We start from the raw sequence: 26756 nt of genomic DNA, 5'->3' as shown, positions 1-26756 counted from the left end.
TTATGATATATAATGATCAAATATGATCATTTACACACTTAGTTCCAAGTTATTTTATTGCTATTCATGTAATTTCTGCTTGTAGATCTACTTTAAAATAAGTTTATGTCTTTCTATCAACATGTTGCAGTAATATATTAATATATTTATATATGTGGGTGCATATGTGTGTGTATGTGTCTCTGTGTGTGTAGTAATAATAATCAAAGAAAAAAGATCAAAAATTTGAGAAGTGGAGGCAATATGGAGAGTTGGGGAACTAATGAAACTATATTTAGTAGCTATTATTTTAAAAAATAAAGAATTCACATCATCAAAGTAAAGTAATTACTTTCAGAGAGGGAATAGTTTTTTTGTTGTTGTATTTTTATTAAAAAATACATTCTATATATTCTGAAATGGGTCAAAATGTAACAAACAAAAAATAAGCAAATTATTCATGCAGTTGCTAGACTTCTAAAGTAAAACTACAGTGTAGATTCTCCAAACTCCTACATGATTACTTCTTCAAAAATGTAATTGGATTAAAAAAATAAAGTGGTAAAAATTAGTGTACAGTGCTAGCCAGATGTTAGAGATTTAATCATGGTCTATTGAAGGAAATATGGTGGCCAAGAGAAAGAATCTCCAGCCTAGGTGAAGACCTAATATTCCAGTTTTTCTGTACAACCATTTGAGTAAAGCAATACCAATTATCCTTCAGGAACAGAGAACATCAGTAGGAAGAAAGGTACACTCACCATAAGACATGCATAATCTCCATAAGTCAATCTGAGTTTGGGCTGGGTTTTACCACTTTCCTTAGAAGGTTAGACTAATTATCCTTTGTCATTTTTAGCCTCTTCTTGCCAGTGCTGACAAGAACTTAAGTATGCTGGCTCTCATACCTCAGGCTTCCTCACTTTTTACTGGATCCCCCTTCTCATCATGTGACTGTTGCCATGTGACAGACAACCATGTCAGCAGCTCAAAAGACATGCTACTTTATTTTTGTTTGTTTTGTTAATTAATTAACTAATTAATTATTATTTTTAGTTTCTTCTCCATTCTTCTCTTCTATGCATCTATACAGCTACTGATATTTACCAAGTCTGCCTTAGGGTGTCTTTCTTTTAAACTCTAATAAAATTGTAACTGCATTTTTAAAAAAAAATGGTTTAAAAAAATAAGTGTTGTGCCAGCCAAAGAGAGTTGGCTTAATTGGTTTGTTGGCAAGCATGGTGACCTGAACTTTTTTTCTTAGAACCTACAGGGTGGACAGAGACAGTAGACTCACCCAACTCTTCCTTTGACCTCATACACACACTATATGTCATTTGTACTCAGAAAGGTGTACCCATACAATTAACCAATTAATCAATAGGTAGATAGATAGATACATTGAAGAGAACTGTTACTGAATGCTGTAGATATGTTTGTATGCTGTGAATGTGTTGCTCTGACTGGTTGATAAATAAAATGCTGATTGGCTGGTAGCCAGGCAGGAAGTGTAGGTGGGACAAGCAGAGTAGAGAATTCTGGGAGGAGGAAGGCTGCGTCAGGAGACACTGCTGGCCACCACTGCCATAAGAAGTAAATAAGTACTTACTTACATAAGATGTAAAGTACCAGTAAGCCACAAGCCACATGGAAACTTATAAATTAATAGAAATGGGTTAATTTAGGATATAGGAATTAGATAGCAAGAAACCTGCCATGGCCATACAGTTTAAAAGTAATATAAGTCTCTGTGTGTTTACTTGGATCTGAGGGGCTGTGGGCCCAAGCAGGACTGGAGAAAACTTCAACAACAGCTGAAACATGAACAACACAAAACAAACATATTAGAAATAAACTCTATGTAGTATGTCACATTTTAAAGGGAAAGGAGCAGGGACACATCACAAAAGGAAAGACTATCAACTTATGATATTATGCTTGACCATTTGTCCTTGAATCTGGAAATGGACAATTACAGACTGCCTGTCAGCAGTATTGAACTATCTGTATACTTTTAATGTAATTTAAGCATTTAAAATTCTTATCATCAAAAATGGAAACAAAATATACACCATTTTTATCAAAATAATAGATGATCTAGAAAAATAGCAAAGAGAAGGAAAGGGATATTGCAAGGTTTATGGAGGCCAGACTCAGATAGAGGAACAAAGTTTTAATTACAGTGGTCTAGTCACTGGTTTGTTCAATTCTTGTGCAAAACATCCATCCATAATACACAATTCATATCCCCCACATTATCCTATCAAATTGTTGTAAAAAGAAATGCAGCATTACCTTTCCCACATATTGAGGTTCGGAGCCCATGTATTCTTCCAGCACAAAAAATTGATTCCATACCCAGCCACGTTTAACCCGTTGGAAATGGGATTGTCTCCCCTGAAGGTGGATAACATTTTCTTTTGGTTGTGTGGCTAAAGTCTGTTGTGGCTGAGGCTGAAGTGGTGTTAGGAGACCTCCATCAAACAGGATCCAGAGAAGTAGACATAAAGAGTTCCTTGTAAGCATTGGCAAAGGCTTTCTGCCACAGTAGAGTAATAAATACTCCAGTACTTAATGTAGAGTTGTGGGATCCAGGGTTGAGATGTCTGTGGCTGTGACCAATGAGCTTTTCGTTTTAGTGAAGAAATAGGAATTCACACATTGATGCTCTGGAGGCCTCTGCTTTATTACATTCCATCTAAAGAGACCTATAAAGTAGATAAACATACATCAAGTTCATAAAACTTCATTGTGACTTTCATAGAAACTATCATTACATCTACTATTGTTGAACAAAACATGATTAATTGATGAGTGGCTCATCCTCTTCAATCTGTTAGTTTAGATTAATTACCTCAAGTTTTATACATACTAAAATATTATCAATTACAATGAAGCAAAGTATATATTATTGACAAAAGAAATATACATTTCTACTTAATGATCACCCTAAAGAGGAAACAAATTAATATTGTATGAGTGAATTATTGAGTTAGAGTAACATTTTTAGTTCATCATGCTTGAGTGTTTCTGTACAACTCTCCGGTGCCTTTTAAGCACCTCAACTCTTCATTCTACTATTTAATAGACAATGGCACATCCTCTCCCATCCCAATGAAATGGGTCTCCAACTGCTCACAAGATGTTCTGGTCAGAGTTAAATAGACCAAGGTTGAGAACAAACACTTCAGACAATAAAAAGACAAGAAATAATTTTTAATAATCCTCTTGAAGTTAGAAAATTGAAAAGATTATACCATTGAGCTTAAAGATGATGAAATAAAAAAGAAAGATCTCATTACAATGGAAATGACTGCTGTGGGATAATGCTTTTGTAGACTGTTTTAATAAAACACTGATTGTCCAGTAGCTAGGCAGGAATATAGGCAGGATAAGCAGACAAGGAGAATTCTGGGAAGGGGAAGGCAGAGTCAGGAGATACCAGCCTGCCATCCAGGGAGTAGCATGTAATGGCACACAGGTAAAGCCACAGAATAGTGAAAACACATAGATTAACAGAAATAGCCTGAGTTTAAGTGTAAAAGCTAGTCAATAGTAAGCTTGAGGTAATGGTTAAGCAGTTTTAATTAATATAATCCTCTGTATGTTTACTTGGGTCTAAGCTGCTGCAGGACCTTGGGGCTGCAGGAATTGGTAGGCTACAAATGACCAATAGAAGATCAAACATTAAGAGATTTTTTACAAAGTACAGCAAAAACAATGCATGAGAATTTATTCAATATATGGTATGCTAGAAGAGAAAGAAATTGTGTCCTGTTAAAGGTCTACTATGTGTATAAATGAAAGGTGCTTGATACACTTTTTCTCATAATGAGCATTTCAAAGGATAGGAAATGTTCAGTAAAGTAAAATGTCCACTGCTCAAGAAGGAGGACCTGTATCTATACCATTAAAACCTTCAGAGAAGCTATTGTGGCATCTCTGTCCTGTAACCTCAGCATAAGGAAAAAGGAGGGATGTAGGCAGGCACATTTCTGGGGCTCCCTACACAGAAAATGTAGATGAAATTGTATGTCCTAGGATTTTTACATGTGCGTACATACAGCACACACACACACACACACACACACACACACACACACACACATTGTATGAAAGTAAAGAAAAATAAAGAAATATAATATGTGTTTTAATATAATAATATATATATGTGAGTATGTGTGTGTGTGTATGCCTATATAGTGAAGTGTCGTGTCTTATTGGTGTACAATTTACACTATTCTAAATAAAAGCAGTATATTGTATACAAGAGAGGGAGTTTTATATTATGTGCTATTATTTGGCAGTTTAGAATTACTAAGAAATTAGAATGTTGTGAGCTATAACATCTACATAAGCCACAGTGTCGGTGACTTTAATTGTATAAGTTTTGCTGTTGATGGTACTACTTAAAAAAGGTTAATCAGAAAATGTGACTTCTACATAATGATTTTGTTCTTAACATCCAAAGTCAAATATCTAGCATGACCTACATCATATCTATGATCACCATTAGAAGCTCAGAGAACATTTGCACAAATCCTAATAGGCATATTTCTCCCAAACATTTTCAAATTGAATTTACTAAGCTGAAAGTTATTTCATAGGCCAACATGTTTGCAATTTTTGCCCTAGAAAGCAGAAAAAGAATGCTAAACATTTGATTCAAATGAGCTAGATCCAAAGAAAAGGTCAGTGCTGTTCATCTTAGGCCCAACTCTCTCTTGTTCCTTTAAGTTCTTATCAGATACACCTGTCATAATAATTTGCTTTGTTCTTTGCAAATTTTTGCACACCACCCTCTCTTTCCCTCAGTATGTTTGTATCTAGTTATATACATCAGATTACATTGTCTAATCTTAAAGTAGAATGCTATAAAATTTCACCTCTCAATGAGGGGATTCTGACTACTGATGAGTACATTGGGAAGGAAAATCAGTTTTCATTAGAAAGACAGCCACTGGGAGACTACTTGTGTTCCAGGTGATGAGTATTACACCTGTGCTCATATAGGCAGCACAAAGTGGACTCAGAGAGAGAGTGGGGGGAGGGAGAGACAGGGAGAGGGAGAGGGGAGAGGGGGAGGGAGAGAGAGGGAGAGGGAGAGAGAGGGGGGGGGCACAAGAAAATTTAGAGGGGAAGTTTAGGAGTGATAAGGGGAGGGATTGGAATTGAAGGGAAGGAATGGGGATAGATTTGATCAAAACACATCATATGTATAATGAAATTCTCAAACAGTGAAACTTAGATGGCGGTGCTTGTCTGAATATTTACTAGTTGGTTTACCTTTTAGACAATCTTTGCTAGTGATAATGTAAAGGTTGACAGACCAACACACAATCTTACATCTTTCAATAAATCTGCTACTTGACTATAACTTTTTTCAGAATGCAGAGTTTACCTCATGTCACATTACAGTTCTCAATTATGAAGTTAACAGCCCATATTGACCACAACAACCTTGAATTCAAACACTTTATTTTTAATTCTACTTCTATCAAAGGAACATTCATATGATCAACTCTGCTCAATCTTTCAGGCATACTATTCGAAGACAAGAAGCACTGAAGTAGAAGTTATATCTGTTTTCTCAATTTTCTCCCAAATCTCCAGCATTCTAATAGTGATCCTATGTACCTTAGCTAAGGAAGAAATATTGTAGAAACGAGACACTTGTTTCCTTCTCTTTGTGAAAAGCAGTATGTTTATCCTCCAGATCTTGAAGGGACTTCCATGTGGCCCACACCTAATTCCCATGCATGGTAGGTAGAGGCAGGGGGATCAGGAGTTCAGCATCATTCAAAGTTGCATAGGGGATTCAAGCCCAAGGTGAGCTACATGAAAAACTTTCACAAAACAAAGAAAGTACTTTAAAGCATCCACTTTATTTCTACCAAAGGAATGAAATCTAAAGTTTTAGCAAACTCTCCAGTCCCCACGTGGGTGTGAATGTTATATACTACAAACTCTCTGGCCTTCAAAGTTCCTGTCCTCATTTAAACCACGATTCCCTCAGCCCAGAATGAACTGTGAATAAAAACTGAATATAAACTCTGTCTGTATCTATCATTTGTCTCTCAGCTTCTAATTTTTCTCTCTAAATCTAAAAATTAAAAGATGCTTCATGGGCACTATGGAGAGAATGTCAGACATCTCATGCATTTGGCTTGAATATAAACAAGCCTATTTTTCATTGTCTTTGGGAATATATGGAAATTGAGGTCATGAGATTATAGGTCTTAGTATCCAGATACAATATTATTGGTTCTGGAAAGCGTCCACTAAGTTTGGATAAATTACTTATTGGGAGATTATTGCTAACCTTTGAAAACATACTGTTTTACACAGTGCTTCTTACTAAATGCCTGCAAATAGTTGGTAGTACACACATATCATGGAAGAAATGGTGTAATGCAGAGTTAAAACTGTACCCAGGATCAAAGAGAGGTTCATAAGCATGATTTATTGAGGAAGAGGAACCCTAGGTTTCACACCCTTAAATGTGTTGCTTAATTCTTAATTAATGAGAATGCTGTTTAAATAACATAGAGCTTAAACTCCTAGCAAAACAAACAGTATTTGCTTAAAAGCCTAACCAAATTATTTCCACAGAATTGAACAGGGATTTCAGTATTGCACACCTTCAGTTTTCATGGGCTGTCTTTGCTTTCCTATGAAACAGAGACATTCCAGCCATCAGATTAATATACACACCTTGAAGGAAAGAGATCTCAGGTTCCCTTTCACCCTTGGGATGTGAGGAGTATGCTTAATTCTAGGAAGTAGCAGAAAAATAATCACTATTTGACAGTAGTGGTGCACTCCCATGATTGGAAAATGGCCACCAATTCTCAAAGGTCTCCTAACAGCTCAGCTAATCAGCCCAGCAAGGTGTCAAAGGAGTGCTAAGCCAGGGAGTAAGTGTGGCACAGAGAAAGGAAGGTCACTTCCAGCAGTGCCTGGCTTCTTGGCAGCTCACCTGAAATGGGAATGCAGTTCTGGGGTCAGAGATGTGAGTTCACAGGCTGCCTGATCTCCCTGACAGCTGAAGAACTTAAGGATGACCTCCAGACTTGGAATCATTAAAAATAAATAAATAGGTTAATTAAATAATTAATAGAAAGACATCCTTGGGAGGAAGACACATTTGTGTTAGGCCTTAAAAGAAATCATGCCACCACTTCATGCTAGTTAACTGTCAAGTGGTCTTTGCACTCTAGAAACATAGCACACAAGTTTCTTCTGTCTGAAGAGCTGTTAACAGGTATATGCAGTTGTTTTAAGCTTCATTCATTTAGAACGTGTGTATGAGTATATTCTAAGCTCATCTCGCTGCCTTATGATCATAATCTCCATCTGATTTTTTTTAATTGGCACAGCTTCCGGTGGCAGAGGAACCTATCTTTTCAGTATCTGATGACAGTCCCAGCAGATTGCAGTCTCTGGTCACAATTGTCTAACATGGAGCTTTTAAAGCACTACATCACAGCAAAGAATGCAAGGATATGGAGGGAGTCTGTTTTTGTCTTTTTCGGGGGGGGGGGTTGTCTTTGTTTTGTTTTGTTCTTTGAAGAATTGGAAACAACTTCTGGCGGTACAAAACATAACCTAACATAAGGCAAAGCTATCACACCATTAACATGAGTATACTTGCCCCATGACCAAAGGTATCTTGATAAAAGTAATAGCAGGCCTATTCTGAGCTGTCAAGAGTCTTATGGAACCTTAAAGGAGATATAATTTTTATAAAGGGTTTTGCCAAAGGTATGCTTTATCCCATGTGCCATAGCTCACATGAACTCTTTAAAAATGTATGCTTGTCTATTGTTCTTAATCTTGGGTAGAGCCAGAGTGGCTTTAAGATTCTGAGGTCTAGTGTGGTCTAGGGAGGCAAACATCCCTTTTAGCAGAAGCAGGAGCTGAAAAGCAGACATCATATATCAGAACAGTGGAGGCAGTGTATGAAACACACACTGACAAAAACACTTTCTCTAACTGTGTCTCCAGAGTCCAGAGAGACACCAACATTGCACTTTCTTGATAAAGGACTGACTTCCTATAAATTACACTGGAAAATACTTTCCCCCTAAGGTAGAATTTGTTAAGATAGGTTTGAACCACAATTGTAGGTTATTTGTAGCACTTTAATACTGTTCATCATTAGGTGATTATTCAAAGATGAAGAATACAAATATTACTAACATGTCGTCTATGTTAAATAAATATTCTATGGAAGTATTTTTCAGAAACTTAAAATTAAAAATAAGAAATAATTTTCTTTACCTCTTCTTGGGATAAATGCCTCGTTAACTTAAAGTAGCAACTGGAAGTGGGATTTATTAAAAATAACAGAAATGGAGCTATAATTTTCCCCTTGTCAAAACCTGGCATGAAAACTGTTACAATCCTGAAATTATTAAGATGTCAACCATAAAATTAGTTTCCTTTCATGATATTTTCCATTAAAATAAAATATAAAAATGTGATTTAATGTTGTAAATTGTGTCCTCTGGACCATCTTTTTTTCAGATATAAATAGAAGCAATAGACTCATGAGGATTCTAGGAAAATCAAATAATTCAAGAGTGTAACTGATAGAAAATATTGTTTGAAATTTTTAACTTGTATATTTATAGAAAGTTTTCCCTACATGTGCACATTAAATTTTCACTTGGGTTAAATTAAACATCTAAGAATACACAGAACTCTATTGGGCTAGGTTTAACCCACCCTAGAAGGAAACTCTAGGAAGATCTTTGCAGTGTCAAAACTGTAACTCTTCTGTTTTAAGAACAGAAGTGGATAGTGGAGGTAGTGAACTTTTACTTCAGTTTGATAGGACTAAATTGTGTAGAATTGTAGTAAAGCATACCTATTGGAGTTGCCTGGCCTGTACCCAGAGAAAATTGCTACAGGCTAGAATAAAAGATGATGCAAGGAAGAAGCTTGCTTTGGCAGACAGCCTTCATCCTATGTCACAAGCTCTATGAAGGGAAATGTTCTGCTCCCCCATTCCATAAGGGGTTGGAACATTTAAACCCGTGAGTGAATTACAGTTCCTTTAACTGGAATTACATTAATTTCTGCAATGACTTTATCACGACTCCTCCACCTGTTCACTTTTCTAGGAGCAAAGGGCATCAAGATCATAATAGGGAAACCGACAGAGACAACCAAACCAAACTAGTGGGGACTCATAAACTGCGGACCAATAGCCGTGAAGCCTCCATGGGACCTCACTAGGCTCTCTGCATAGGTGAGACAGTTAGTTGTTTAGCTTGTTCTGCCACCTGGGATCAGGATCCGTCTTTGGTGCATGAGCAGGCTTTGTGGAGCCCAGTGCCTGGGACAACTTACATAGCCCTGGTGTAGTGGGAGGGGCTTGGACCTGCCTCAACTGAATGTAGCAGGCTGTGCTGACTCCTCTGAGAGACATTGCCTTGGAGGGGAGGAGGGAATGGAATGGAGGATGGGTTGGGGAAGAGTGCTGGGGGCTGGAGGAAGGAGGAAAGGGGGATCTGTGGTTGGTATGTAAAATGAATAGAAAATTTCTTAATAATAAAAAAGAAAAAGAAAAAAAAAATGTTCAGCCACTACCTAGCAGCTTCATACTTACCTGAAAAATCTGAACCTGAGTGAGACTTAAAAAGTTACTGGAAACAAAACACAATTTGTAGTCCAAGTTACATTTATAGGCGATTCATTCCTATGTGAAAGAAAACAAAACTCCTCCCAACTGTACTCTAAGAAACAGGTGTAAAATCACCTGTTTTTTTGTTTTTTGTTTTTGTTTTTGTTGTTTTCTTTTTCCCTAGAGGAATGAATTTCTTGGCATTTTAGCCCACATAGAGCACTTCTAGTGAACAATATAGAACAATTTAATCCCTGTTTAAAATTAAAAATAAAAAGCAAACAACAACTGTGAGTCAAAGTGAATGTTTCCGCTTATTTTATTCAGGTACCTGTCACATCCGTGGACACCAACTGTAACAGACAGTAAGTCCACATCTGTTGCCTCTTATAAGTAAAACTAAGATGTTTGAGCACACTGATGATGTCATGACTGTAAGTCATGAAGGCCACTGCACCTAGCTTCCTTTCAGTTGTTCAGGAAGCAAAACAATGCCAAGTGCCTGAGGTTCTACTGAAATGAAAATCACTGCTACTGTTTTTCCTTATGAACAAAAAAGAAAACATATTGAGGAAAAATGTGAAATTCAACATGGGGCATATTGCCACTTCTCGGGAAGCAAAAGACAAATAAATAAATAAGTAAATAAATAAATAAATACATTATGAGAATAAAATTGAGTCATATCATCATTGTATTATTTGATCATGTTTAAGGGACTATAATATTATACATCAATACCTGTCCATTGTAAGATTATTGGGCAACTAATGCAAATATTCAAGAAAAAGTTGATTTCAAACAAATTTCATTTAGCAAGTAATTACTTAAATGTTGAAGACTTTTCTTGAGTGTGACTGGACAGATGACATTTTAGAAACATTTTAAGTTAACTTACTGATGAATAGGTGAGAGTTCATCTAAACCAATCAACCCACTGAGAAACACAAGGAAACAATCTATATTCTGCCTGACACTATGTAGAAGAAGTAATGGAGAAAGAACAGGAAATAAAGAATTTGAGTCATAGTAGACATGTTTTATAATACATACAAACTTTAGTATAGGTAATCATTGACTAATTCCTTGTCTCAAAGGTGCAGAATCTACATATGGTACACTGCCTGGGTGAATTTAGGATTTGAAATTGAACTCAAATTCAGCAGCAGGAAAATAAAGAACAATGGTCCAGCATGAAAATTTGACACATTATGACAAGAAGTCAGATAACAGGCACTAAGAGACCTACTAGGAACCATACAAGTATAAGCTTAGATTAAAGTACAGTTATAGCAACATGATCAAGACAGTAAGAAAAGTCTACATGTAAGAAGAGACTTTTCAGCATGACCTGATTTAAACTGTTTCAGGCTACAGGTAGCTCCTATAGGGCTACAAGCTTACCTTAATAAATGACATAAATATCTCCACTAACAGTTTTGAGATACAAAACTATTGCTGGGATTTCTAGAAAACAAGAAATATTTTTGTCTCTTTAAATACTATATTTCTTAATCAGTTCTTGAAAGAAATCACCTAAATATCAAACTCTAGTGCAGAGTATTCTTTCATGTGATTTCCTGGAAGGATGGTGAGAGATATATTCAGGACTAGATACAGACATCAGATGATAATTTGAGAGTATTAGACAGTGGCAGAAAGGAAGAAAAGTTTCTAAGGAGGAGAAATCCCTGAGTAATCACCGAATATTCCCTCTTTAATGATTCCAGACAGTTTAGAGACTATACAAGATTCACAACACCCTTTGTCTTACAATTTGAATTTTCTCTAGGGTGAACTCTTGATGTGCCAAATTAAATTTCAAATGTTAATCCTGGAAGTGATTATATTAGCCTCTACTCAGTTTTACTGGCATCCTGTCACTGACTTCTCTGGGCCTTGCCATTGAGAACTTATTACAAATTTATGAAAAATATACATATTCAAATAATAAGTTACCATGTTACACTGTTGACTTTAAAATATCTGCATGATATTGCCCTTTGTTTTTCATATTCTACAGGGTAAAGAGAAATTATAAATGATTCCTTATGTTGTGAAATGCTTATATTTCTTCCTTGATTAAGAGATAAAAGTTGTTATTGTTAATGTGGGTTTATTAGACTAGAAGACAGTTTGACATATTCTTGCTGTCTTTCTTCCTCCCTCCCTCCCTTCACACACACACACACACACACACACACACACACACACTCACACACACACAGGGGAGGAGAGAGAGAGAGAGAGAGAGAGAGAGAGAGAGAGAGAGAGAGAGAGAGAGATGGAAAGAAGTTCCTCAGGAGATGACATATAATGTCCTTTGCTCATGCCCTTTGGTGCACAGCAGGAAACAATGTAAAGTGAGGAATAGACACTGAGAGGCACCTACATCATCAGGGACTCTGCAGAAATGATCCCATTGTGAGTTACACAGGATCTTTGCCCTCTTGACAAATGAATATAGATGCCTGCTCCTTCTTCCATATAAAATGACAGCAAATGGGTGATAGCATAAGGAAAACAGAAAGCCATACATCTAGGATAGCTTCTAAGCTCTGAACTTGAGGCATCCTGTCTCCTGGAAGAAGATCCAACAATCAATCTCATTTATTCACATTTTTATTTATTTATTTGTTACTCTTTTTCTTCTTCCTTCCTCTTTCTCTCTCCCCAAGGAGTTGTGATATTGTGCAAGCAGTTGAAATATTTGTTATCTTTGAACTCTAAAGGATGATGCATATAGCTTTCATTCTTAGAGTGAAAAGCCCAAAACAAAGATGGGAGAAATGAATTTCACACCTGTGCAGATGCTCTTCCACACAGCTTTCCTCTGATGATAAATAAACCACCCTCTCACTGCTGTGAGCAAGTAAATGAATATTGACTTGGACAGATGCTAAGCCTCTATTTAATTTCATAAATTGCATTGTATTCCCTCTCTATTGCCAGGAGGATCTTTACCACTTCTTATGCAGTTAATCATTTATTGCTTTACTAAACAGCTAATAAAATCCAAGTGCTGGACTGCTTTTCAGATGAATATATCTTCTCATGAAATCCATGCTTTCAAAATTGTTCTCAATTGAATATTTTATTTTTTAAGAGACAGGCTTTGCGTAGTGTGTCTATTTCTCCACTATATGCAGAAAATTGTATTTCCTATTTAGCTCATAGAATGTTACCATAGAGTGAATGTTTTTAAATGTAAACATCAATGACATAGAACTGTATGAAGTAATGATACTCCATAATTAAAGGAAGCCACATCTATGTTTCAACTCAGGTTTTTGACAAAAGACATGAATTTGTCAAGATACTGCTCTTTGCACCGGTGTGAATTGGAAGTACAATCAATCGTGCACTTGTAAGAGTAGCAGTTGTCGAAGCTCAATCAATTGACCAGCACTCCCTAATGAGGCTGCATTTGTGTTGAATTCATAATGGAAAGTTAGGAGAAAATTTGATAGCAAATCTAAAGCATTAAATAGTGAACAGTGAAACAATCTGTTATAAAACTCCCCTAGTAAATAGCTGTCACACCTATACTGCACTGGGTATAACAAAAGGTGGATATGTATCATTTACACTTAAATAAATTTAAAAAAATATTAAAGCAATGAGCTTCAATGGAAACATTGGTTGGGTGCCCGTTGTGTGTTTATTTTGAGACACGATCTTACTGTGTAAGGCCCTCTTGCCTGTGATTCTCTCCGTAAATCTGGCTAGCCTTGAGCTCACAGAAATTACCCAGATTCGTCACAGCAATTGCTTGCATCACAGGCTTATGTCCCCAATACCACCTAAGGCCCTTATTTTTTTTTTTTTTCAATGTGACTAGCTGCTATTGTAATTTGCAATTAGCAGTGGGGTATATACTAATTTGTTAGCACTTCCACATGAAAGGTTGAGAAACTCATTAGTTAAAACAACAGAAATGTATTGTCTCATACTCCTGGTGACTAGAATATGAAATAAAGATGTTGCCAGTACTAATTTCTTCTGTAAGCAATTACAAAGAGTCAGTTCCATGGCTTTCTCCAGTTTCTCAAGGCCTCATGCATTCTATGGCTCCACTTCTCTCTAAAAAACAGCAACATCTCCCTGCTGAGTTTGTTCTGACTTTTGTTTAAAACAAAATACCCACACTGTTTGGAATAGAACCAATCTTGATACTCCATTTTATTTTGATTTTGTCTATGAAAATCTTATCTCCAGATAATGTCATATTCACGAAGATTGGGTGATATCAATGTGTTTTCATAGGCAGATAAGTAACTCACTCAACCCTTCAGTGTAAGAATGTGTATCTATTTATCTATCTAACTGTCTGTCTATCATCTATCATCAATTTATCTATATCTATGTATATATTTCTATCTCTCATCTACCTATTTATTATCTCTCTATCTATATGCATCATCCACCTATTTATCATCTATATCTATATCTATCATCTATTTATCTACACACAAACATGCACATGTATATATACATGTACATGCTTTTTATATATCAGGCATATATGCAGCATATACTTACATCTATATATGTATGTTGGCGTGAATTCATATACACATATGCATAATTTCTTCCTAAATACTACAAGCATCTTAGGCTAAAATAGTGTTGTTCTTCTATACTGTGAAGAGTATATCCAGGTTGTTATATGTGTGTGTATAATAGATGGAATAAGTCAGCAGGGAATTGGTTTTAATAGTAAATTTATCATTGTTTTCTTAAATGATTCAACATCTTATGCCCATTTGCTACTTTTATCCTTTGAAAAAGGTCATTTATGTTTGGAATGTATTTGGCTACAAAGAGTGATAAACAGTTTTGGCTTTAGTTCTTAAGCAGACTGAAGACTTTTCCAACTACATGTCCTTAATCAGTATATGGAATGAAATGAAATAGTATGAAGACATTTGTGTCAATATTCTCTAATTTCTAAAGTAAAGGTTTTTTTTCTAAACTTCATGTTACTAGTTATTCATTATGGAAAGTTAAAGTCACTGGACACTGTTCTTTATAACTTGAATCTCCTGAATGAAAGCTAGCATGAAGATATCACCTGTATCCCCCAAATTCTGAAATTTCATTCCTCTACTGCCTCCAGCTAAAGAAAAAGAGAGACAAGCAAAACCAACAAAAAATATCGAGAGTTCACCATGCTCTTGAAGAAAAAGGTTCTTTTGAGATTTGTGGGCATACTTTTGTCCAACAACGGTAATAATACCTTATTGTGCTCGCGTGTCACTGGTCTCATCACAATAGCTCCCACTGCTAGTAAAGAAGAGAATCCTGTACAAATATTAATAGACATGCAAGGCCAAGGTTAGCATATTATGAACGTAACAGGGAAGTGTTTCATACTCAGACAATAGGATTTAAGATGAAATTAAAGAAGCTTTTGTTGCTGTTTGGTCATTTTAACCTTGCTTTCTTTTTCTTCTGAACATTTACATTTGTTTAGATTCTTGAAAGAACTCATTTTCCCTAGGCCTCTGGTTTTCTGCAAGTAAAATCTAAGTGCCAAGATGGCAAAATTAGCCATTGCAAGGGCTGTAGCAGGAGGATTCTATGCACTAAAATACTATTTCAACTCAAGTTTATGAATTGCCATACATTTCTCCATTTTCAGTGTAAAATATCTCTGTCATGTGAAATAATAATGTAGAAAGTCTAATTACTTTTGTAAAAGTTGTATAATATATTTACAGTCTAGATTTAAGTATTAGTGAGTGTGTGTATGAGTGTGTGTGGGTGGCACAGTGTGTGTGTGTGTGTGTGTGTGTGTGTGTGTGTGTGTGTGAAGTACATTGTGTATTTGTGGCACAGTGTGTGTGTGTGTTACACAGTCAGTGTGTATGTGTGTGTGTGACACAATGTGTGTGTGTCACAGTTTGTGTGTTACAGTATGTGTATGTATCACAGTGTGTGTGTGTGTGTGTGTGTGTGTGTGTGTGTGTGTGTGTGTGGCACAGTGTGTGTATGTGGCACAGTGTGTGTGGCAGGTCAGAGGACAATTGAGTGTACTCAGCTCCCTCTTTCTATCCTTTGCACAAGAGGTTTTGCCTGTTGATCCATGACATAGGTTAAAAATTGTACTAAAGGTCTTGATACATGATAAATAGTATACTTGTTCATAAATATAAGACAGGAAAGGGGAGAGAAAAAGAAAAAAAAAAACATCAAATGTGCCAGATTTTGTTAAAACCCAGGTCTGCACTAAGGCTTGGTCTCCCACAGAATCCACAGGAGAGGTAGATGCAGATACCTGTCATAGTTCTGAGATGCATCAAAGGCCAAGAGGGATGTAGGTGTGCATGATGAGAGCAATGAAAATACAAAATAAAGTCAGAATTATAATCAATTCAATAGTGAACTAGATACCTACATAGCAACAGGGATAGGTCTTCAAAAAATGTCAAAAACATAAACAACATGGCACAGGTGATATCCTGAAAAGGATAATTTCAGCAATTTAAGAATAATATATTATCCCAATCAGATTTTATGATAGTCATCAAAGGAAACATACAGAGAGTGGATTGTAATAAAACATCTATTTGACTAAGTTTAGTTCTAAAGAAGTATGGAAAGAAAAGACGAGGAACTAACCTTAAAATACCAAACCAACTGGCAAGAACTATTTGCAGTGATATTATTGGCAATGACATGAGTCACAGTGTCCATTCACATTTGTAACGCTGGTGTCTAACTGAGGTAAGTACCAAGGAGTACAATAATCACGCGAGATTGGCCCACAGTTTACTAAAAACACTCACAGAGATTTGATAGCTATTGAAATGGAATCTTGAGATACTACAAATAAGGTGGTGGTGGCACACATAGATCTCTGTGAGTTTGAGGCCAGCTTGCACTACAGAGGAAGTTCCAGGACAGCCAGGGCTACACAGACAAACCCAGAGTGGGGGGAGAAAGAGGAGAGGAGGAGGGAGAGGGGGAGAAAGAGAAAGGGAGAGGTGAGGAGAGAGAAATGATGATACTATAGATGATTTCTATGTAATAATAAGTCCCATGTCACATTGTGGCTTTTAAAGAATTTGTAGGAGATTAGGAACATGCATCATTATCTTTTGAACAACTATGAAATGAACATGAAAGTCTTTTACATAGTGATAATCCACTAAATGTAAAGTTTAAATTAACCACCTCTTTTTATACAATAATGTTTTGATTTGGAAATGTAAAGTTCCAGTGAAATATATAAATTTTATCAAGCAATAAATAAAAATGTATTGAATCAAGCCTTTGATTTAAAAAAACCCTTGTAATATTTGAAAGAGAAATAGCCCACTGATAGCATTAATTCCAATTACCCTCTATGGTGTTGGAAACCAAGGGAAGACAATTTTCCTTGCATCTCCTGTATGGCTTCTTGTCACACAAACAATGCACTGACTATACTTTGGCTCCAAAGTATTCTATGATTAGAGGAGACAAAGAAAGGTTTTTTTTTTCTTTATTATTATGTGTTTTAAATTTTATACATCAGCCATGGGTTCCCCTGTCCTCCCCCCTCCCGCCCCCATCCCCACCTACCTCCAGCCCCTCCCCTCCATTCCCATCTCCTCCAGGATCAAGGCACCCCTGGGGATTCATTTAAACCTGGTGGATTCAGTACAGAGAAAGGTTTTATCATAGGACTGAAGTAGGTAGCTTTCAGTTCTGAGAAATGGTGATAAAGTCTCCCTCCAGAGCAAAGGGCAAGCAGGCTTAAGACTTGTAAAAGTGATTCAGATTGTCTAAGCTCAGAGGTAACCACCTGTGAGGTAAGTCACTGTGTGTGCAGATGCCACTACATCATTTCCACATCACCTGTGGCATTCGAGGATTAAAGAACAAGCACAGGAAAAGTGCGGATGCACAGGCTCCTGCTGTCACTCTGAATAATGAAGTGTGTTGGTGCTGACCTGTGAGTCTCATACTTTTTCCTCCAGCACATAAACCAGCAGTCGTACTTGTGAGCTTTCAAGAAGGTTGAAACCTTACACACACTTAGTCGTTCTTCGCATTAATCAAGAGGAAACAAATATATTCTCTATTCCTGTTTCATTAATCATTTGAAACTAAATCACTATATTTTACCTATGGAAGGCATACTATTTTCATTTTCTAAAATATCATCATGGTTACCAAACTGCCTTCATGCTGTAGTGACATCAGTTTATCAAAAACTTAAGTTGGTGTAAGCTAACCAGAAGGAATATACAGCAGTGCATTTGGTAGCGTTTCTTTGTTATACAAGACACTGCACAAGGAAATGAAGGCTGGAGTAACAAATGACACTCACTTGTTTATGCAATAGATTAGAGCAAGAAAAGTGAATTGTGAAAATGTACACGAAAGGTGATTTTAAAAGGCAAATGTATTATGGAGCAAATTGGTAGGAAGATAAATATAATTGGTGAGAATAGACCTCACATCATCAAATCCACATCCTTCATAATAGAGATTTTGCCTTTCCTTCTGCTGCCAAAAGCAAGTTATTTATATGGGAACTTTATGCTTATATAAATAAATAAATGATGACATACATGAGCATGAAATTCTTGTATCTGTTAAATTTTTTCATAAATTCTAATTAGTTATTTGAGAGTTTCATACAACGTGTTTTGATCATATTCACCCTCTATAGTCATATTTTATTTGTATTGAAATGTGATTTTATTTATATGTCAATAAAGTTGCCTTGAGGTCAGAGCAAGCCAGAGCAGAAGCCGAGCAGTAGTGGGGCACGCCCTTAATCCCAGCACTTGGGAGGCCGAGCTAGGCGGATCTCTGTGTGTTCAAGGACATAGCCAGCATAGCAGACACACGCCTTTAATTTCAATACCAACCATAGAAGACCTGGAGGTCTGTACAAACAGGCAGTGACGAGGAGGTCATGTGGCTGAGTTTACAACCAATGAGGGAGGAGAACAGAAAGTCTTTAAATAGACAGGACGCAGAGAAGTAGGTCTCTTGCGGAGAGGAGGAACCGCAGAAGCAGTGAAGGGTAAGGTTTTCTGCTTTGGCTCTGACCTCGTGGTTTTTAACTCTGCAACTGGCTCTGTGTTTCTTATTTAACAAGCAGGATACATCTACATTTGGCGCCCAACGTGGCAAGAATTCATTAAAAAATCGCTTGCCTTGGCAGTGGGTCCGGCTTCCCGCCTGGGCAGGCCTGTCTCCCTAGCTCCGGCTTAGCCCTGGTCTAACCCAGGCCTAGCTCAGCTTAGGACTCAGGTGCCACAGCTGGAGTTACTTGCTTAAAAAGGTGCTTGTTTAAAAAAAAAAAAAAATTAAAAAAAAAAAAAAGACAATTACTAGTTTTAAATACTTTACATTCAATTGGATTGTTTTATATTGTATACAAATTATTATTATTGAGATTGAGATTGTTAAAATATACCATTATTAAAATATACGTATTTCTAATCTTGTTCAGGATATTGTATTTATACCATTCATTTAACAATGTAATACAATTTGCTAATCCTTAAATGTTAGTATTACCAACTATTAGGATATATAAAAATAGAAATTAATGGTTAGACATTACAATTGAACTTGTAGTCATATTAGGTATGTTTTCAAGATCAAACAGATATATTTTAGATAGACAGGTCATCTTCAAACCCTTCAGAGATCTACAGAATATGGCATTTAAAATGTTTTAATAACTTAAGAATTTTTCTTTTTTGCTATGACTATGAGACATGACGGCTCCTGGCAGTACCAATCTACTTCAGAAAAAATATGGGCATTAAAGAAACTGCATATGGAACTAACTTTCATTGTTACAAAAGTCAGCCACTGGACAACCAAGTATCCTTGAATCAACTGCTGACAAACAGGACAGACAGGACATGAAACCAAGGACTACCAATTCTTGCCAAAACAAGTGTGGTTGTGGCTTTAACAAAAGACATCTTCTGAAGCCAGGACAATATGGCACCATTCCTGAAGTGAGTGACCTTTGCAATCTGTAAAAGGTACCGTGCCCTTTTCTTCGAAGGCAGCTGAACAGGGAGTGGGCCAATGGCTTCTGATATACAATGGAACAACAGATGAAACAGTTATTCTTGAGGAATAACTAAGCTCACCTCTCTCAGTAGTAGACTGGCGTTTAATGGAGAGATGTGGAGAAGAACAGGATGCCAAGATGAAGCCACATATACACAGCCAAGAAAATGGACAGCTGAATTAAAAAGACATTGCCCTTGGATGCGTAGCATTTCCCTGCATAATGATCCTAGCATCATCCTTAAAGAAAAGAGACCCCCAACTCTGCTTCTACCAGCATGTATCAATTGCTATGGTTTCTCAGCTGCAAGTGGGAGTCATGACCACCTCCCCTCTCCATGCTGAGGTTTTTGTCTGTCTTGATGTCATTATTGTTGTTGTTGTTCTTCTTCTTCTTTCCTATTTTTCTTATTTGATATTAATAGGTCAGAGCAGCATATTTAATTGATCAAATTACTCAACCCCTTATTTATGCAGCCATGGATACTACATCAATAATGGAGATTATTAATCAATGTGGTTAAGCAATTTGGGAATTTCAAAATTCAAAATGGCTTAGTCGAGGTTCCTCCCATTCCCTTGTACCAAAGATGACACTCAAGACAACAAATAATCACTTCCATATCTATGACTTATTGAGGGAAAACTCTGGACTCATAAAAGGAGTAATTTGTTACTGAGATCCCTTTAGTATAGTCGAACCAGCCTAGGAAATACACTAAGACATTATTTTCCAAAGTAAATATATGAATACTATAGACAAACATTTTTTTAAAATTGGAGCTGAAAATGAAATGATTACAAGTTATGACACATTTATCATGAAGGGCTGTTGGATTTTGTCAATGGCTTTTTCAGCATCTAATGAGATGATGTGGTTTTATTCTTTCAGTTTGTTTATATGGTGGATTACATTGACAGATTTTCAGATGTTGAATCATCCCTGCATCACTGGGATGAAGCCCACTTTATCATAGTGGGTCATCTTTTTATTGTGTTCTTGGTTTCAGTTTTTCAGTATTTTATGGAGTATTTTTGCATCAATGTTCAAGAGGGAAGCTGGTCTGTAATTATCTTCCTTTGTGGTTTCTGTGTGGTTTGCTTATCAGGGTAACTGTGGCCTCATAAAAATAATTTGCCAATGTTCTTTCTGTTTCTACTTTGAGGAATAATTTGAGGATTACTGGTAATAGCTCTTCTTAGAAAGTTTGGTAGAATTCCTTGCTGAAACCAGATGGCCTGAACTGGTTAACTCCTGTGATCTGATTGGTGACTAACCCTGTCATCAGAGAGCCTTCATCCAGTAACTCATGGAAGCAGATGGTGAGACCCACAGGTAAACATTAGACCACTTTATCATTGGTTCTTGTACTTTAACTCAACTCACTAGGCTTGATTGATAAGCCCTTTTACCCACCAAACCATCTCACTAAAACCAATCTACTTTTTAAGTGAATATTTTATGGGATTAGAGAGATGGTTCAGGAATTAAGAAGATCCAAGTACTGATCTTATAGAAGACAGAAATTTTTCTCAGCACCCACAAAGAACAAGTCACAATTTTTGTAATTCCAGCTCTTTGGGATCTCACACCTCTGGCACCAGCAAGTGTCCGAGCTCATGTACAGCTTCGCACAGATGCACCAACATATACATTATTAAAAATAAAATGAATATTCCCTAAGCAATGAAACTTTTTTACTTTCTTGAATTAATGGATAGTACTAATTATTTATTCTACTATTCCGATGAGTACTGTCTGGATGTAACATCCATGTCATTAACTTATCGTACATTCACTTGGTAAATTAAATAATGATTCTTGTAGCTATATGATAAAATCTGATCACTGATATATACACATATATGTTTACATTGCATGTATATGTATAAGTACATACATACATGAATGCAAATGTGAGTGTATAAATGTGTCTGTGTACCACGCTTTATTCTAGAAGAAGTAAAATACAAAATATTTAGACAGGAGATGTATAGATTATATCAGCTGATCCTCAGTTTTTTCTTTGGATGGACGCTTTAGGCACTGACGATTTATATATGAACATCCTCAACACCTTATTGAATAATTCAAGGTAAGTTCCTGATGTATTTGGCACTCTTGGTTACAAGTGAAATCTTCATTTACATAATCACATTCTGCCCACTTGAGCATTCTCTGCACAGTTTGCACTTTTATATAATGTGCTTGTTCACCATCTGTCCTTGATTTTGGTCAAGAGATGTTTCATATTTTCCAGTACTTTGCATAGTAATTGTACTCAGCCAAAAGTCATTTCTGTTAATACACATCTTGCTGGTCCATTGTCAATAACACATGCGGGGCATTTGCTGGCTAAAAGATGGTGTTTCCTTGGAAGCTTTGCTTCCACAAATGAAACTCATAATCTATAGATATAAATTATACTTGAGAGTCAAAGCACATACCCACACACACATCCTCTAATTACCATGGAGGAATAATTCATAAATGTCCATTTCTACTCATGCATAAACTGAAGTATTTTGACTTATCTGTATTTCTATTTTGAAATTAGCCTTAAATTTAAAATTAAATATGAAAGTAATTTAATATTTCATTGTACTTTAAATATTTTTCTTTACATAATTTTCTTTAAGATTATGTAATATAACATTATGGTATTGAGAGATTATATAACACTTCAGTCACTGTAACAAAGTACACACCCAAAATAAACAACTTAAAGTTGAAAAGAGGGTTATTTTCTCATGATATCAGGAGTTTCAATCCATATTGAGCCAGCTCCACTGCTCTAGACCTGAGGCAGTGCAGACATTTGGGTAACAGAATCATGTGGCAGAGAGAGAGAGAGAGAGAGAGAGAGAGAGAGAGAGAGAGAGAGAGAGAGACTGGTGATATAGTATAAATGTGAAGAGCAGGTCTAGCAAAGGTCTACTGCCATCAATGAAGCTGTGTCTTCAATTTCCCATTATCTCCCAATACCCAGGTTATGAACATATCCTTGTATGAGCCCATTGGAAGTCAGATTCCTCATGATCCAATCAGTTTGTTTCCAATCCTACATTCTCTGAATAGGGCTACAATGCCTCTGAGCAAAGGCTACAAAGCCTTCACGGTCTTAGAGAACATTTCAGATTCAATCTAACATGGCCCTTCAAGGGTATCAGGGAGTCTTTTCTCTTTTGGTATTCGGAAAAGTAAGTCAAAATCTCTTTTATTAAAACAACACAAACAAAAATATTCAAAATTTATCTTAACTGAATTTCCTAAAAGACATTCAAATTTCAATAAGTCTGGCAGGATTTTCCCTTAGGGTAGGGTCTCATTTGTTATTACCAATGAACAAAATGCCAACATATTTGTTCTGGTTTTTTTGATTCAATAATATATGTGTTAACAAACACTTAGTTATGCTTAGCAGATTTATCTACTCATGTAACCCATCCCTAACTACTAAGTCAGTTCTTTTTGGTTATATGATTATGTGAGTGGCCAATTATAATATTAACTTAAACTTCAGAGGCCAACAAGTTTATTTAAACTTCCCCTCAACATAATAGTTGAGTAAAATATGTTGATTTTATGTTTGTTCCAAATCATTCTTGATAAATCCTCAACTGCATTGATAATTTTCATTTTTGCATGCTGATATAGAGCTCCAAGTTCAGCAGAGGTTAATCATAATGCTTATCAAAACAATCCAGGTTTTCTAGCAATAGTCAAGGAAACATAATAATTTATAGGTCAAAGAAAACTGTATAGTGAAAACATGGTTTAACTACCTACACTGTAACTTCCACACTATATGCAAATCCTTTACTATTTTACATTGCTAAATCTGTCTAAGCCTTTATTTCTATTAATTGAGAAACTTAATTAGAATGTTCCACCTCCTTCTGTTTTAAGAATGTATATTCAGGGAGATTAACTCAGTCCATGGTAGAATGAGCTGTCACTAAAGCATAGCAGTGGTTATTTTAATGTAAGAATAAATTATGATCAAAGAAGCAGTTATTCAAATAGATACCAAAATAGAAACATGTGTCATTCTCTCTGATTTTAATGTTTAATTTATTATAGTTTCCTGGAATCTCACAGGGATTATTCTTATTTTAATAATCTTCTAAAGTTCTCTGTTTCTGCATGTGCTTTTTATCAGAAGGGAAATGATCCTGGTGGGAAAGACAAATATTAGCTAACTTGCTGCATTGCTCTTCTGTTTATGGTATTTGCTTTCAGCAATCTATTCCTATTTAATATTTATTACAGGCAATGCTACATATTGCCTCTTAGGAATGCTTCAATAAAACTGAGAATATGTAAACAAATATGTGAGTCCCGAAGGCTAACATATTTAGTCATCATGTTTTCTGTGTTCTCTCTATTAACTCATATATGCTTATTTTACAATTTAAAATCATGTGATAAGGGTAATATAGACATAAGAAACTCATATTTATAATATCAGCATCCTGAATACAATAATGCTAACATCTTATATCATACACTGTGTTTAGAAGGTTCAATATTGTTATAATATTAAATGTAATTTCCTATTTAACTTAGCCTTAAGTTGGACTCCATCTTTCTAAAAGATAGTGTTTTCAAGCAAGGTAAAATTTGCTGAAAACATAGACACATAGACTATTATGTATTTATTAAATAAAGGTCCAGTTTGACTTCTGTGATGTTCTCTTCTAATGAGACAAATGAGTTGCAAATAGAAACAGTCATTGAACACATAGCAGAGATAGTTGTCAAGCCTAACACTTCTGAATCGTGAAAAATTTATTTATTTATTTATTAATCTATCTATCTATTTATTTATTTATATCATATTCATAAATACACACATCTGTATATAATAAGTGTCCTACCCTGACAAGAAATAAAGCCAAACTCCCCACACATGATAGTTAAACACTACACCAGCCTGAGCCTTGAATTGTTATTTCTCTTGGCATTACTGTTTAATTATGGTAAAGTATTTCAGTGTGCATCTTATTTACAACCCATTCATCACCTAAAGTCATGTGTTAAGGATTTTATCATCAAAGACCTACTGTTCTTTGTCTAATAATGTTAATCAGAGCCTTTTTTAACTTGACAGGTTCCTTGAGAATATTTTGTAGCTTCATGTTTGGGGTTTCTATGCGATTCCTGTGTGAACACATGTGGGTTGGTGTCCATATGTATTTCCTGTGCTTTTCCTTTGACTCCTCTACTTTGGTTGTTTTATCCTGGTCTGATTACTTCTTTTTTATCCCATTGTATTTTATTGTTATTTTTCAGATGCCTATTTCTTTTCTTTTTTAAAAAAAAAATTCTAACAAGGGTTTGGAAAGAGTGTGGATTTGGTTGCGAGGGCAGGTGAGAGGAACTGGGAGGAGTAGAATAAGGGGAAACTGTTATCAGAATATGTTGTGCACAAATATTTTTTTCCATGAAAGAAAAAAAGACAAAAATTCTGGGCAATCACTGGGTATGAGAGCTCCAGGATCATCAATGGATTGCTTCCTTAAGTGATCCATTATGAAGTGGGTTACTGGGAATTGACAGAACCTGTAGGAAGTGGGGCTTCACTGGAAGAAGTAGGTCATAAAGAAAATACTGTTCATATTGTTCATCAAGAAAAAATGTTTTGTCTCTGACCATGACAAAACCTAAACATGTCCTCTAGTAAATTGATTTCTTTCAAATAATGGGAAAGCTAATTAACATGCAACACAGGAATAAATATGTTTGTCCAGATATTGGTACAAGAATAAAGATGTTTTACTATTGTAATCTCAACCATTGTGCCAGGGTGTTTCAAGTTGTGTTAGCTGTGATCAGCAGGTCATCAGACTCTTTGTCTTCAGTCTCAGCTGCAGCCTGTAGTTTGCTGTGTAAGGTTTGACATGGAGATACTGTGAATTGACTTGTAGTCTTTATAAGTGTGACTTCCTCTGTGATGACTACTGTTATAATTGTCAACTTGATAAAAAAAATCTAGGATCTGTGAGAAAGATTCCAAGCAATAAGACATTGTCTAGATTAGTTTGGACTGTGGGTACTTCTGTGGGCTCATCTGTTGAGTGTTTTTCTTGGTTGTGTTAATCAATGTGGAAAGAATCAGTTTACTGTAGGAGCACCAATCACTGGACTTGGTTGTTGGATTGTGTAAGATGGAGATCAGTGGAATAACAAGGATGCGTACATTTATATTTCTCTCTGCTTTTGGCTGTAGATGTTACTTTCTATCTGGTCTAAGTCTCTATGGTCTTGACTTCCTTGCTATAATGGTGTGTAACCTTGGATTGTGAGCTAAAATGAACTTCTTCTACACTAAGTCACCTTCCCACAGGGCATGCTATTTTAGCAACAGAAATGAATCTAAAAGACCCTCCCGGGTCTTTCCCATCACAAACAATGGGAGTCTATTGAGTGCAGACTGCAAAGGTCTGTGGTTTTCTTCTCCTTCAACACTGTAGCAGAACATGTCTAGTAGCTGGCTAGGGATTCCATAGAAGACAACTGCTTTCTTCCAGTTACTAATGTTAGATGAATTGCATGGTCTGAACTTTGGAAATGGCGCAAACATTTTTTTTTTCATGGGCAACTGCAGTTTTCACTTTTTCTAAGTCTGTGTTACAGTACCCAGTTGGCATCTCAATATTTATACTTCCTGTGTTATCCATTCCAATTACCTGCATTTAATTCTCTGCTTTTTTTGGTACTGGTGTGATAGAGATTGTATCAGCAAAGTCCCTCTCTGCATACTACTTCTACATAGGCACACTTTCTGGTGGTACAATACCATTCCGTAAATCTGCAATCAGGCTGTATGCGCTCTTGACTTTGATTGTGGCTTCAATGCCTTCAATACTCCAGTAATTGATCAAATTTGTAAAATGTACCTAGCTACACAAAATAGTTTAAAGGGCATACAATCTAAAGAAAGGACTGTGAATGTGATCTTTTAAATTGTTAAGCAATTTGCTTATTACACTGAGAATAAATAGCATCACAGAATAGCTGTTATCTTGAAAGTTGTTCTATACGTAATATACATTTTATTTTTTTAAGGAAAGGAGGAAACTGGCTTTCTATTTTAAGTTGTTACTC

At 36.0% G+C, this 26756-nt stretch overlaps 1 protein-coding gene across 2 annotated transcripts in view; it reads right to left on the bottom strand.

The window, feature by feature from the left end:
- Positions 1–26756, bottom strand: part of Cdh12 (cadherin 12) — a 684197-nt gene that overhangs the window by 306639 nt on the left and 350802 nt on the right. For both annotated transcript variants that reach the window (XM_036206975.1, XM_036206976.1), the window contains one exon: positions 2275–2687. In XM_036206975.1, the coding sequence (XP_036062868.1) occupies positions 2275–2505 (231 nt within the window). In that variant the 5' untranslated portion in view covers positions 2506–2687. The remainder of the gene's footprint in view (positions 1–2274; positions 2688–26756) is intronic.

The sequence above is a fragment of the Onychomys torridus genome, chromosome 15 (genome assembly GCF_903995425.1).
Source record: "Onychomys torridus chromosome 15, mOncTor1.1, whole genome shotgun sequence".
Lineage (NCBI taxonomy): Eukaryota > Metazoa > Chordata > Mammalia > Rodentia > Cricetidae > Onychomys > Onychomys torridus.
Note: the sequence above shows the minus strand (reverse complement) of the source record. Positions and strands in the feature narration are given on the sequence as shown.